The sequence below is a fragment of the Mastacembelus armatus genome, chromosome 16, assembly GCF_900324485.2.
Source record: "Mastacembelus armatus chromosome 16, fMasArm1.2, whole genome shotgun sequence".
In the NCBI taxonomy this organism is placed as follows: domain Eukaryota; kingdom Metazoa; phylum Chordata; class Actinopteri; order Synbranchiformes; family Mastacembelidae; genus Mastacembelus; species Mastacembelus armatus.
This window is the reverse complement of record NC_046648.1, coordinates 16,000,844-16,014,169: the sequence shown is the minus strand read 5'-3', so window position 1 is coordinate 16,014,169 and position 13,326 is coordinate 16,000,844. Positions and strand designations below refer to the sequence as shown.

The 13,326-nt window shown below is 42.5% G+C and overlaps 1 protein-coding gene across 1 annotated transcript; it reads left to right on the top strand.

The window, feature by feature from the left end:
• Positions 1-6,862: 6,862 nt before the first annotated feature.
• On the top strand, positions 6,863-12,330 carry crabp2a (cellular retinoic acid binding protein 2, a). Its single transcript, XM_026317932.1, has 4 exons — positions 6,863-7,188; positions 10,221-10,399; positions 10,959-11,075; positions 11,681-12,330. The coding sequence occupies exons 1-4, from the start codon at positions 7,107-7,109 to the stop codon at positions 11,729-11,731; spliced, it is 429 nt and encodes a 142-aa protein (XP_026173717.1). The 5' UTR covers positions 6,863-7,106; the 3' UTR covers positions 11,732-12,330.
• Positions 12,331-13,326: the final 996 nt, after the last annotated feature.

The window sequence follows — 13,326 nt, the reverse complement described above, 5'->3', positions numbered from 1 at the left end:
TGGCTGTTAGAGTGAATGGTTAAGGTGGTCTTTAGGTGTGGGACTGCTGCCCTCTACTGGTTATACAGTGGAGCTGATATTCCTTTCATGTCAAGACTTGATCTCCTTGACTTTCTAAAAGTCCCAAACGCAGTTGGTCCCTCCACATGTTATATCAGCCGGAAGAACAGCCATCACTCTCAAGTTTCACAGTAAAATTGGTTGAGAGAGACACCAGTGAGAGAAAAGCATAAATGCACAGATTTTTCCAACATGTTTTTCTTGAAAAACTTATGTGTCTTCTGGCTGCACCTGTCCCTGTCAGGGATTTAAGTGGGTTTGTGTGTGCACTCATTTAAAGCCGTGTGCAACAAACTGAAGTATTACAGTAGGACAACGATGTTGGGGGGGGGGGGTTGTCACCACTAGATGGCGATAGTCACTTGTTATTGACAACATGGGTCCCAGGATTCAATTAATCTGAGCCAGCATCTTTAAAAAAAATACATGTATATTTGATTGAGTTTAATGGAAAGATTAAATAACTAATCTGTGATTATTTTGACCATTTTGGAATATCAGGAGGTATAAGAAAACTTATTCCCCTGTTGGCTGATACATTGCTGCTAGAGTGCATTAATTCCCAGAAATATAACTACAAACACTGTAACTGTAATTTCTTTAAACTGAAGAAGCCATGTCCTTTTACAGCTGGGAACAAGGTTTAATTTTTGCTGGAAACATTTTTGTTTTTAGTTGCAGCACAACATAGTTGCAGAAGCAAAATTGACCATGTTTACAGATGATGTCTGGAAATAAATATAGCTCTACCATAGCTCATCATTTTGTGTAATTTACTTTTCTCTATAGTAAGCTTCTATAATTTCTTGTCTTGTGATTCTGTTGCAGAAACAGAGGAATAAAAGTTGTTAGTTTATGATATTTTTTTTATCCATTCATTTTCTCACAGTCATGAAATCATCAAGAAATCATCAGACACATTCAAACTTCATGTTATTTCTCTGTTTTCTGCCCAGAGGCACTATGTCTGCTGCTGAGTGTTATTCAAGATAATTTAAAAAACATTAAAACACATAAATAAGTTACTGTTTCATCAGGTGGCTCTGGTGACTTTAGGGGCCCACACTGTTCATGTACAGTAACAGTGACCGGAGCCTGACCTCCAGTGGCCATACTTCATCCATGACATCATAGGATCTCGCACACATGCATGTATATTTGTGCATATAGTCACATGGCAACAAACGCACACAGAAGCATCAAGACAAAGTCACACAGACAAGAACACATGCACACACATGCTGACTGCTGACACGCACACACAATCATGGCTGAGGAAAAAGCAAAAGCGAACAATCGTTGACTCGGGGCGAAGAGGAAAGGCTGCAGGAGAATAAAAGAATGAGTGCAGAGTGAGAGGCAGCGTGAGGGTGGAGGAGGCAGAGCAGTACAGGAGGGGTAAAATGATAAAACTAGGGCTGCACTTTTATTGAACTTTTTCAGTGGTTTTAGAAAAACAAAACACATGGACATAAAATAAGGTGAAAAACAGGGAAAGTATGGGAACCAGTGCTTGTTTTTCTTCTCAGCTCTGGTTCTGTCCACTTTGTCTTGCTGTACTTCGCACAATCTTTCTCACAAACTTTTCTATCTCCTTCACTTCCTTTCTTAATGCATTTGACCTCTTTTTTCTCATCTCTTCTTTTCAATTCTTCCCTTGTCTTCCTGTTGAGTATAAAGCAATTCAGAACCATTCACCCCATATAATGTTGTTTTGTAGTGCTGTTGTCACATAGCACCTCAGAGGGGCCCATGGGCTCATTAAACTCTAGGTGGCAGTGAGTCAGTGGACAAACTACAGAAACGGACAGGGAGTTTGGATGGTAGAGACACAAACAAAACCACAAACAATTTTTTTTTTGTCTATTTTGATGCAGCACATATCTAACATCTCTCAGCTCACACTCTCCCTCCCTGTCCAGACCAGCTCATAACAAATAAATGAATTAATAAGAACCACAAAAACCTGGGGGGGAGGGAAGAGGGAGTTGGGGAGTTGTTTAGTGGCGGGAGGACAAAAGGAACTGTGAGTGTGTAATACCGGCGCCTAGGTGCAACTGGCCAGGCGTCTGGTGGTTTAGTCTCATGCACACAAGGAGTCTCAGCTTGAGTCGTGTAACACACAGACACACGGACCCTGTCCACTCTGATATGCTGATGATTCAGATGCAAAGATTCCTGGGTAATATGATGTGTGTGTATAGAGGCAGGATATTAAGTAATAACTTGTACCTGATGCTTTCTGTTAAATTCCTGGTATGACTTCATCTGAGAAAAATACTCAGTGAATAGGAAATGTGTGGTGGAAGAAGATTTCACCATAGACACACACATGCTGGGGCTCGCAACAGCAAGTATGAGCATGAATGAATACACACACACACACAGACAATACAAAAGCTGACCTCATCAGAATTTTAATTTTAGCAAGTTGTGATTACGCATATTACACACGTATTATCATGGTCACACAAGGACAGGCTCCTACAGATGTCCACTGTGACAGTCACCATTTAGTCACTGCTCTCTTTTCTCAGTTCCTCTTCCCTTATCTTTTTCTCTCTGCTCATTGCTGTCCCACATTCTTTGCATCTTGTTTCCACGTATGCAGTTAAACGCTGCCATCTCCTCTGCTCTAATCAAAGCCACATGGTTTGGTGGATCAGCATGCCAGCAGCCCACACAGCTGCACAAAGATTTGGCAGTAAATGTGTGTGTCACCATAGCTGTTTGTTGTGTAGCTGTTGAGCAAGTCACACAGAGCAGTGGCTTTCTAACATTTTGGCCTGTGACCCTATTAAACTAAAGGGAAAAAAATGGTTCTTGCTTCTCAGAATGTAATTTTTAAAGGCCTAAGGAGGGAACTGTGCAGTACAAAAAAGTATGTAGATTAGAGAACAGGACACCACTTTGTGTCACAAAAAGTTTTTCCTTCTTTCCTGTCCAGTTAATCTTCCTTTGACCCCACCAGATTCATCTTAGAACCACTTTGGGAACCCTTGACCATTTCAATGACACAGTGTTAAATCATAAGAGAAATATACAGTAATTTATGTCACTTCTGTGCACTTCTTGCCCAGTGACTTCCAGTTAAGGGTAAAGGCCAGTGATAATGACTTCCAGGAGTTGGTGATGGGGAAGGCCAAAGTTAAGTTCACATCTGGGATTACCAGGGTTACTGGGGTCAGTGGTTTTTACTGGAGGCTATCTGGATGATAAAGTGGAGAATGCCACTGAAGTGTGACTTTACTATGGGCTAATCACACATGAATTCACATGCACAAGCTCCAACCTGTATACACAGGTTGCATGTTTTCAAGAACTGCAATTGCAACATTAATGAGATAAGAGCTACAAATGTAACAAGACACCGCAACACTAAACAACTGGAAATGTTGCATGAAGGTTGAGGTGGTGCATGTAGTTTCCCAGTCCACACAGAAATAGTGGTTGCTTAGGACAATAAATAGTCTGCAGACAGTCTGAATGTTCTACAGACATGATTCAAATTTGAGCCATTTGAATAAAAAGAGGAAAGAGGAAACAATAGGCTGAACAAGCGGAAGTGAGTGTGGAGATATGGTAGAGTTTATTCCTGTGAATGTGTCCATACAACGCTTAGCATGATTTGAATATGACAGAGGCCCCAGAAGCCCCAAACAGAGACGAACAGAGACAGAGAGAAAGAAAAACAGCTAAATATTGTGTCTTTACAGCTACTGGTTTAACTGGTTCTTAATTTCAGATTTCAGACTCTTTGAAAAGGATTGATTTAGCTGTTTAAATTGTAGCAGGAAGACAGAAAGGCAATCATTCAATATGTAAGCTTCTATAAAACGTTTACGGCTTTACCATTGTTGATAAATCTGCTATTGTTGTTTTTAGTAGGTGATTAATCATTTTATCCATAAAATGCCAGAAAATTGTGAGAACTGTCCATCTGAGTCTTTCTAGAGTTTCATGGGATGTTTTCAAATGACTCGTTTTGTCAGGCCAACGGAACAAAGCTCTCAGATTCTTCACATAGTTGGAAATTCATTGTTTCCATTGACTATTCAACTAATCATTTTGGCACTATAACATATTATTAGGATTTCCGAAATGGAAGCACTTCTATTCTTTTTAATGTCAAGTGTGTTTTTGCCATGAACTCAGGCTGATAAAAGTCAAACTTTGGTTTAAACAAGCCACAATTGTTACTTGCACGTCAATTTAGCCTGTAGTTCTTGGAGTTGGCGGTTGGTGATATCACTTACCAACAAGGATGGTGGTGTGAGAGAGAACAGAGGAAGACGAAAATGACAGAACAAAAGAAGGGAATAATAGACAGGCATATCACTGTTGAAATATAAGGAAATGGAGATTGGTGAAACAGAGTTGGCACTGAAGGAGTAAAGTAATACGTCTTCTTTGGCCACTCTGTAGATATCTGTCACCTTCATTCTTTTACTCCTTCTCAACCTGTGTTTGGCTTTGATCTCTAAGCTCTCGCTGTCCCTGTCTCTCTTTGCTGACTCACTTTGCCTATCCCTTTCTCCATAACAATGAGACAAAAAAAAGACCTGCACTTTCTCACTCACTGACTTTACCCCCTTTTCTTTCTTTTCCTTTCCATCTTCTCCCCTTCTGTTTTCCCCTTCTGCCTCTCTTCAAAATGCTTGAGGAATGTGTCAGAGCAGCACAAAAGAACAAAAGCTTGACAGGAGGAGGAAGAAAATTAGGAGAATAAGGGGTGGGGGGGGGGGGGGGGGGAAAGTTGCATGAGGTGAAGGAGAAACAGAAAGGAAAGAGGGGAAATAAAAGAAAGGAATGAGCAGAGAGAGAAAGGTTGAGAGGAGCTGAGCACGGTTGAGTGGATCTGAATGCTGAGCGGTGTTTTGTCATCACATGCTGACATGCAGCCTCACACACATTTTGGACCAGTTTATCAATCCCCCACCACCACCACCACCAGCACCACCAAACGGCACAAACACAAGATGAGTGAGGCTGTCACTGTGCTATACTGCACAGCTGCCTGTTCGATTCAGTGGCCTTTGGTGCATTTCTTGTTATGTTATGGTGATATGCTAATAGCCTGTGGTGAGTGAAAATAAATTTCCCCAACCCTAGACAGCTCTCTATTGTAACCTTTGTGTCTGCATCAGTCACTTTCAAACTGGGGGCATGATCAATGCCTTTTTTTCTGAGCAGACCAATTTCAGCAGCAGTTAAGTCAGACTAATGTTGTGCTTATATATAGATTTCTGTATCTCCACCCACTTTGCAAAGAATACTTGTTTCAAGATTTTCACGCCAAACCCTGAAAGAGTTAAGAACTGAAAGCCAGCCATGAAAAGGGAATGACAGGGAACAAAAGGGAGAAAAGGAGAGGATAAGAAATTGGAGTGGAAATTATAGCTCTGATAGGGCTCACCTCAGTTGTCTGTCTGAACCAGGAGGAACTTGTGAGGGCATGCTGTGATTGTGGCATGGTGTGTGGCCAAAGAATTGTGTGCGTGTGTGTGCGTGAGTGTTCCTGTGTGTGTGTGCTGATGAAGGAAACAATGTGAGCTAGCTTTGTTCACATCAAACAGACCCGCGGGGCTCAATGCAAGGCGTTGGATTTGGATGCAGCTCTGTGCGTAAAGGCGCATATCGCGTTACGAGCTATCAATTGGAGACTGCTGTTCACCTTTGTTAGTCAGTGTTTCTTTGTTAAAAATCTGACACTGAGCCGGTGTATTAGTGTTGTGCGTCTAACCTATATATAATTAGACATTCTCCTGATGCCCTCACGGCCCCCCTTATCAACCATGTCGCCCGGGTTACTTCGCGCTAATTCGGCGTGCAGTGTAGCGGATGGGATCATCCATCAAGAGTCAATAGTTAACGTCGTCTTTGTCCCGTTGCCATCCATCATCAGCGCGTGTGTGCATGTGCGAATACATACAGTGTGTGTGTGTGTGTGTGTGTGTGTGTGTGTGTGTTCTTAATAGGACTACCTCCGACCCCGCGGGCCCCTGACCCTGCCCCTGCCTCTGCTGAAGCCCTGTTCCAAATGCCCCTGCGTCTCCTCCTCCTCTCTCCCTTTCTTCCGTCCGAGCAGCGGGGGGCAAAAACCTCTGAGGGGACACCGCCAACCTGCGCCAGTCTTACCTTTTGTTTTAATCTCGTTCTTTCTGTCTACCTCCCTCTTAGATGTTTTTTACTCTAAAGCAGGCCCCGTTGAATTCATAGCCCAGTGGTCGAGCCCAGGGACTGTATCTCATTACTGCTGCTTTTATTTTTATGACAAGGCGCCGCGGCGCACAGGAGACTGGGTGAACTTGGCCTCTGTCTCTGTTTTCTCACAAACACACCCTGACACACATACACACACACATAACTGCTCTGCCATCCATTTAGTCTGCCAGTCTTGCAGCTGACTTGTTTCTTCCTTCACACCACCCTGCCAAGACGACATGTTCTGTCAACAGACTGGCCTGGCTACATCCTCCCTGTTGTCAACTAAACAACCAAGGAAGTATTTGCTGTATCACAATGGTCCAACACCAAAATATTTTGTGTAATTGTATTAAAACCAGAAGAGGCTTCTCCAAAGCGCATCAGGGCGCGGTCATTGATTCAAGGTACACGAAAGGATAAGAGGCGTCTCCAAATCCTGGCTGGGCAGCTCCGAAGTGCACATGTTGGCAACAGAGGCGTGGTCAGGTTGAGGCACTGAGGACCTTTGCCTGCAATCTGCTGGCCCCCGGGGCGTGTCCATATAGAAAGGGGCGTGTGTACCCCAGACAAGAATCGCTGCTTACCGTGCCATTCATTCATAGCGAGCCGCTCATGTTGTGCACCAGTAAATAAGTAAGACCTTATACAATCGACCACCCATCCCAGAGAGAGGGCACGATCGACTGGACAGACAGTCAAACCATCCTTCGCGCACACAGAACCATACGAGATTCAGAAAGGACAAGTGGAGCATTCTTGATTTACAGGCAAAAGCGCGCCGGTCAGACTTGGACCTGACAGTTCACTTGCATTAATCTGAAAACTACCTACAACTGAAGATGGAGCGCAAAATTCCCGACTTCTCTGGTACCTGGGAGATGAAGAGCTCTGAAAACTTCGAGGAGCTCTTGAAAGCATTAGGTAAGGGATGAGAATGCTGATTACTAAAGTATCACCGAGGTCTAATGTGGCACACTGACTAATATTTTTTTGCCTAAGAGTGGTTTCTTATTAAGCTCTTACGAAGATTTGCGTAATAACGAAGATCTGATGTGTCAGTTCCAACTGTAGTTTTCAGCACACTGTTGGTCAAACCGTCTTCTGTGTGTGCGCACCAGAGAGGATCACCCTCCGTACCACATGGGTAGGGGGTCTTTGTCATGTGTGCTTGGCCCCCAACCAGTCTCACCCCTTGTTCTCTATTCTCGCCCTTTGGCCACTCCTGCTAGCACAATAGAGACAAACGGCGGCACATCTGTCTCCCTCACCGCTTCGAGAGAGAGAGAGAGAGAGAGTGTATGTGTGTGTATGTGTGTGTGTGTTGAAGAGGACAGTTATGACCTGCTACAGTGCAGCAAAGTCTCATTATCTGAAGTGACAGTCCAGACTAAGGACAAACACCTGCTACTGAGATTCAGATTCACACTGTCAGTTCTGCGCACTGATGCAACTAAACTCTGGACAAGCGTCAAAGTGTGCGCGCATGAGTGTGTGCGCGCGGAGACAGAGCTGTCTGTCTTTAGTAGCTAATCCCCATTAGATGATTTGCCAGTGCACATCTGGAATTAATGTCATCACGTAAGTGCTCAGGAAGATATGACTGCACCAAACAACGCAGCCTTTTTTACTCTGTCTTGCTCCCTCACACACACACGCTTTTAGTGTAAGTGCACACAGAGGCCTTTGAAATAGCTGTCAAATGGCATTACTGTTCTGAGTATAAACACATCACCACAGGGCGGTTGTTAGTGCCGCGCAAATTAGCGTTTAATTTCTGTCGAAGTCTGTCTCCATCTCCTTTCTGTCACTGTATGTGTGCGTGTGTGCGCGCATGTGTGAAAAGGGGTAAAATTACAATATACATGTTTTGGAATAAATAAAAATACATATGCTGATCTGAAAGTTAAAGTGTGTTCAACAAACAGAAAGTTGTGTGTGTGCCAAACAGAAAGTTGCAAGACAAGAATTCATGGTGCATGAACTGCAAAAGAAAAGCAGCTCAAACTCCACCAAGTGACACTGAAAACAGTTTTTCTTTCTCTCACACACACACACAAGGACAGACATGTATCAGTGCATGTGTTTGATGTCTGTCTGCAATGGCAAGACTGACAGAGGACTGGCCTCTAATTTCACTGATGGGCAGAGTGCAGCTGAACTCAGCCTGTCAGCACCTATCACCCTCCTCCTTCCCTCCAACCTCTCCTCCTGTCCTCATCCCTCCTTTTCTTTTTCTTCCATCTTCCCTCATCTCATGTCCTGAATGTTTCCTCTGCCCTCTGCTCTTTGACCTCTGACCCTGACCCTGACCGTCTGACTATCTCCGTGAATGCATGTCCTCATGTGGTCGGGTCTGTGTGATTTGAAACATTTTGGTCAAAAAGGCTAACAAATTTTGCTAAGGTGATTTCCAACTTACAACACATGCCAGTTACTTGAAAAGCGACAGCTCCCTCCTTAGCTCCCTATCGGTCCACATTCAAGCACTTAACTCCTGAGTTCTTCTCTGAGCCAAGAGATGGCAAAGATGCACAGGTCAGTTAGTTCCTGCAGTTCCACAATTTCCTGAAGCACAATTTTCCTGTTATTTAGATATAACAAGGTGACTGGAGTTTGACACAATTGAACAGTTTACCAAAAAATGAATATCCTTTGTGATATAGAGTCATTATATATGTATTTAATGGTAAATCATTGTACATTTATTTATATTATATGAAGACTGGCACTTTATTTTATCATTTTAATATATAAACATGCATGGACCAATTTAATTGTTGTAGCTAGTGGTGATGTAGTGTATAACAAGGTGTGGTATTTCATAAAAAGAGTATAAATGTTTGATGGTAAAATGCATATAAAATTAGGCGCTACTACAACAGTTCTGTAAATATGGTAGAATAAAAACGGCAAAACATTCCTCAGAAATGAAGTATTTTGTAAGTAATAAAAGTAAACAGGAAACATATTTTGCTATTTTCAACTCCTGACTGCAAACCTGAGAAACTACAACCAAATGACCTCCCCACCCCAAAGAAAAAAACAAAACAAAACAGAAGCATAGTGGTACTTGCTTAGTGATGTATGCAATGTCTTTTGCATGAAATGCATCTATACAGAGAAAGACTATGACAACGCATATAAATCCTGTGCTGCATATAGTGAAGAGTCTGAATATCCTGATGCATGCTGAATGACTGTGCATTTCTGAGTGTGTATATATTTACCCATGGTGACAGGTGGGAATGTGTGAGAGGTGAGAAGTGCGAAACCTAACTCTGCAGCCAATACACACTGGTCGGCACACACACACACACACACTTCCCCTCACACTTGGACAGGCACTCCTCCCACCATCCACAGACCATTGCCCATCGTCTGTCTGGCTCCCCCTCCTCTCTCTTCCTCCCTCCTTCCTTCTATGCTGCTCTGGTCCCTTTTTCCCATTTCTTCTGTTTTTCAGATATTTGCATAAGATGATGAGAATAGTGAGTTTGTAAGTGTGTGTGGGCAGATGATTAAGTCTCAGGGTGCTGCAGATGTGCCGGGCATGCTTTATCATATGATTTCACTGTTTCTTCTGTCGTCACTATTGGACGGAGCTGTGCAGTGCAAGGCTGCTTCTTTGACCCTGTGTGTGCAGGAGAACACTGTGAACAAGCAGCAACACCACATTAAAAAACACCTACACAGACAAACACACAACCTGTGGTTTTAGTTTGACTCCATGCTATAATCCAATGCTGTGGGAAACAAAATAAAGATCTGTCCTCATGAACTGAGTGCACTTCTTGTAGGTGTGTACTGCTTGCATGGGAACATAAATTCAAAGTGGTCTCAACATCCTGTGAAAGTATTTGTGTCCTTCTGTGTGTTCTTTATATAAACCCCAAATTTCTACTTTCATGTACTTTTTAAAAATTTGTCTTACGTGTGCATGCTTGTTTGATTAGGTGTGAACGTGATGCTGCGTAAGATTGCAGTGAAAGCTGCCTCCAAGCCTCTGGTGGAGATCACCCAGGATGGAGAGACGTTGTCCATTAAAACCTCAACCACAGTCCGCACTACTCACATCACCTTCACTGTGGGGCAGGAGTTCAATGAGACCACAGTGGACGGACGTCCCTGCATGGTACACCACACATAGACATGGATATTCCTACTCCTACTCCTCTTCTCGCTCCTACTTTTTCTGCATACACACAACACACAGCTGTAATGGGCATGTGGGGAGGAAGCCGTCCACATTACATCAATCTGTTTAATTTGGCTTTTCATCATATTTGGCCTGATAGCATATCTTCACCCCTCCCTTGGTCTCTGAAGGCCTATCATGCTACACTGTGCTCCTTTACACTCTTGTGGCCCCTTTCAACTTCCCGTCCCTTCTCCCCCCTCTTGCCCTTTCCTGCCCTGCGTCCCTCCCTAATTCTCCCCACTGCTCTCCCCATTTTCCCATAGTTAGACTCAGTTTGACCGTTTCCAAAGCAAACACATGCAACTAGCCAGAGCTTAATGTTGGGTGCATCACAAGTGAACACCCTGCTCCACCATGATTGTTGTCTCTCCTGTGGTCACTCCCTCATTACCTCACTTTTTGTTATGATTGGCATTATATTCATTGATGTATCCATTCATCTGTACATCCAACAGTAAACATGTGTCTAAACATTTTTCTCCTCTGTGCTCAGAGTTCTCCACGTTGGGAAACAGACACTAAGATCAGCTGTGAGCAGACTTTGCAGAAAGGAGAGGGGCCTAAGACATCCTGGACCCGAGAGATCACCAATGATGGCAAACTGATCCTGGTAAAGCACTCAAACTATCCACTGAGCCAAAGAGGTCAACACTTCGCTATAGATTACAGAACACAAATTACAGTATAACTGTGCCATACATACTGGGTAAAATACTGAACCATAACATTCATTTGAAGTTGACTTTACTGATTCATAACTTAAATTGGGTTATTGGATTTGACTTGAAGTAATTTAATCCCTTCCATAGCAAAAAGTTCAAAAAATATGAAGAGTTAAAAACTATAAAAGTTTAAGTTTATTCTTTACTATGAAAAGAAATTTGACAAGACAAGAGAAAATCTTAACTCAAGATCCACTGATTAGCTTTTCTAATGCTTTAACTGCAGCCCAGCATTTCTAGTAAGTTATGCATACATTTAAAATGCTTTATACCAAAACTATATTAAAAATTCTATTTTAATTTTCTAAATGTGCCTCCAGTTCCTCAACACTTATATTGTATCTTGCAAATCCTGTATCAGTTGGACCCATCTGCTGATCTAGTTTCCTGGAGATATATGAAATAGTTCAGTTTGTATAATTTGTTCAAAATACTTAACTTTTAATATGAATTTACACTAAAAACATCCAAATTCTCCTCTCTTCCTTTACAGACCATGAGAGCAGATGATGTGATTTGCACCAGGGTCTACGAACGACAATGAAAACCAGCACTTTTGTCCTATACCCCTCCATCCCCGGCATCACCGTTGGTATCATTACTCCCCTAAAGCAAGGCGATGTTGGGACGTAGCAATCTATAGGTCTATTCCAGTATCTCTGTTAATGTCAACATGTAATAAGTGTGGTAATTGTATGTAGTATGCCATGTATCTACACAGTGGTCTTAGCTTCTCAGTTATTTGTCTTTCCAGCCCCATCAAACATGGCCAGCTGGGTTTTAAACATGAAACTGGTATGTTATGTTGCATGTTTTCTTAGTGACAGCTCATATAACTGGCATTGTGTGAGTCTGCATGTACGTTTATGAGAGTGTGTTGCAGCAGAAGAGGTGTGAGACTATATTTGTAGATGTGTAAATCAATCTATGAGCTCTTCCAGTTTCAGGTCAGTTTTGTTCCATTAGCCCTGTCCCACAACTTTCACTTTTTGTATCTTGTGACGACATTTTATATTTATTACTACACTATAGTTGGATACAGTACTACGAAAGGTTTTTACTTTGTGTCTCTTTTATATGAAGTGTGATCATAGGAAATGACAACTTTCTATAGGAAAACAATAAAGCATGATATTAACACAGCTTGACCTCGGCTCTTTGCTCACATGCAACGAAAACCATTAGGAGTGTAAAAGCATTTAACAGTGCCTATGTTTTATGGTCTGTGAGTGTAACTGCTGAATATGTGCACATTAGATGGCCCCGTTTTATTTTAGACTTTCTGACAGCTGTCTGCAACTAGAATAACTTCTCTGTGCCCTCCTGTCCAGTCTCGTTCTCAGTTTTTCTGTCTTCCCATCCCTCCCTTCCCTCTGTCAGGGTCTCTGTGCCACATGCCCTCGTTATTCCTCTCTCACTATGCTTCAAGGCTGAACAGCATTTCTATTCCATTTTTATTTTTCTTCCTCAGGCTGCTCATTTTAATCACACATTTCATGTGGCTCTGCTCATCCTGCAATTTGCCCTGGCATGTGATACGACACAGAGAGAGCCAGCTGCAGGAATGATTCTCCTCTGATTTTGTTTCCATTCATTTGCCAGTTGGTTAAATTAGTTTTATTTTCCAGTGAGTCTCAAGGGTATAGTTTAACATTTTTGGAAGCGTTCTTGTCGCGGGTTAGACAAGCAGAATGATACTCTCATGTCTGCAAATGAGCATAAATGTCTACCCATTCCTTTACAAATCCTCTTTTGCTGAACATCTGTTGTTACGGTAACCAAGAAGGGTGATGAGACAAATAGAGGTCAACTTGGGACCTTTTTGGTTCTAATACTAAACTACCTGTCCAATCACCAAATGGTCAGAGGGCCAATGGGTGTGTCTCCAGCAGCAGGAAATGCCAATTGTATTACAGGGTACAGCTGATTGACAGCAGATGTGCTTAACAAGGAGTGGGCTGTTAAGGGACTGGGAAATGGAAAAGAGGCCAGGAAGACCTGAGGTTCAGAAACACACACAAACACACACATAACAAGTAAAAACTAGAAAGGGAGGGACTCCTGAGAGAAAAATTTAGTGATGTTATAACTGCTTTTTCAACTATCTCATCTTTATTTCTCTTCTTGCCCTGCAGCTGT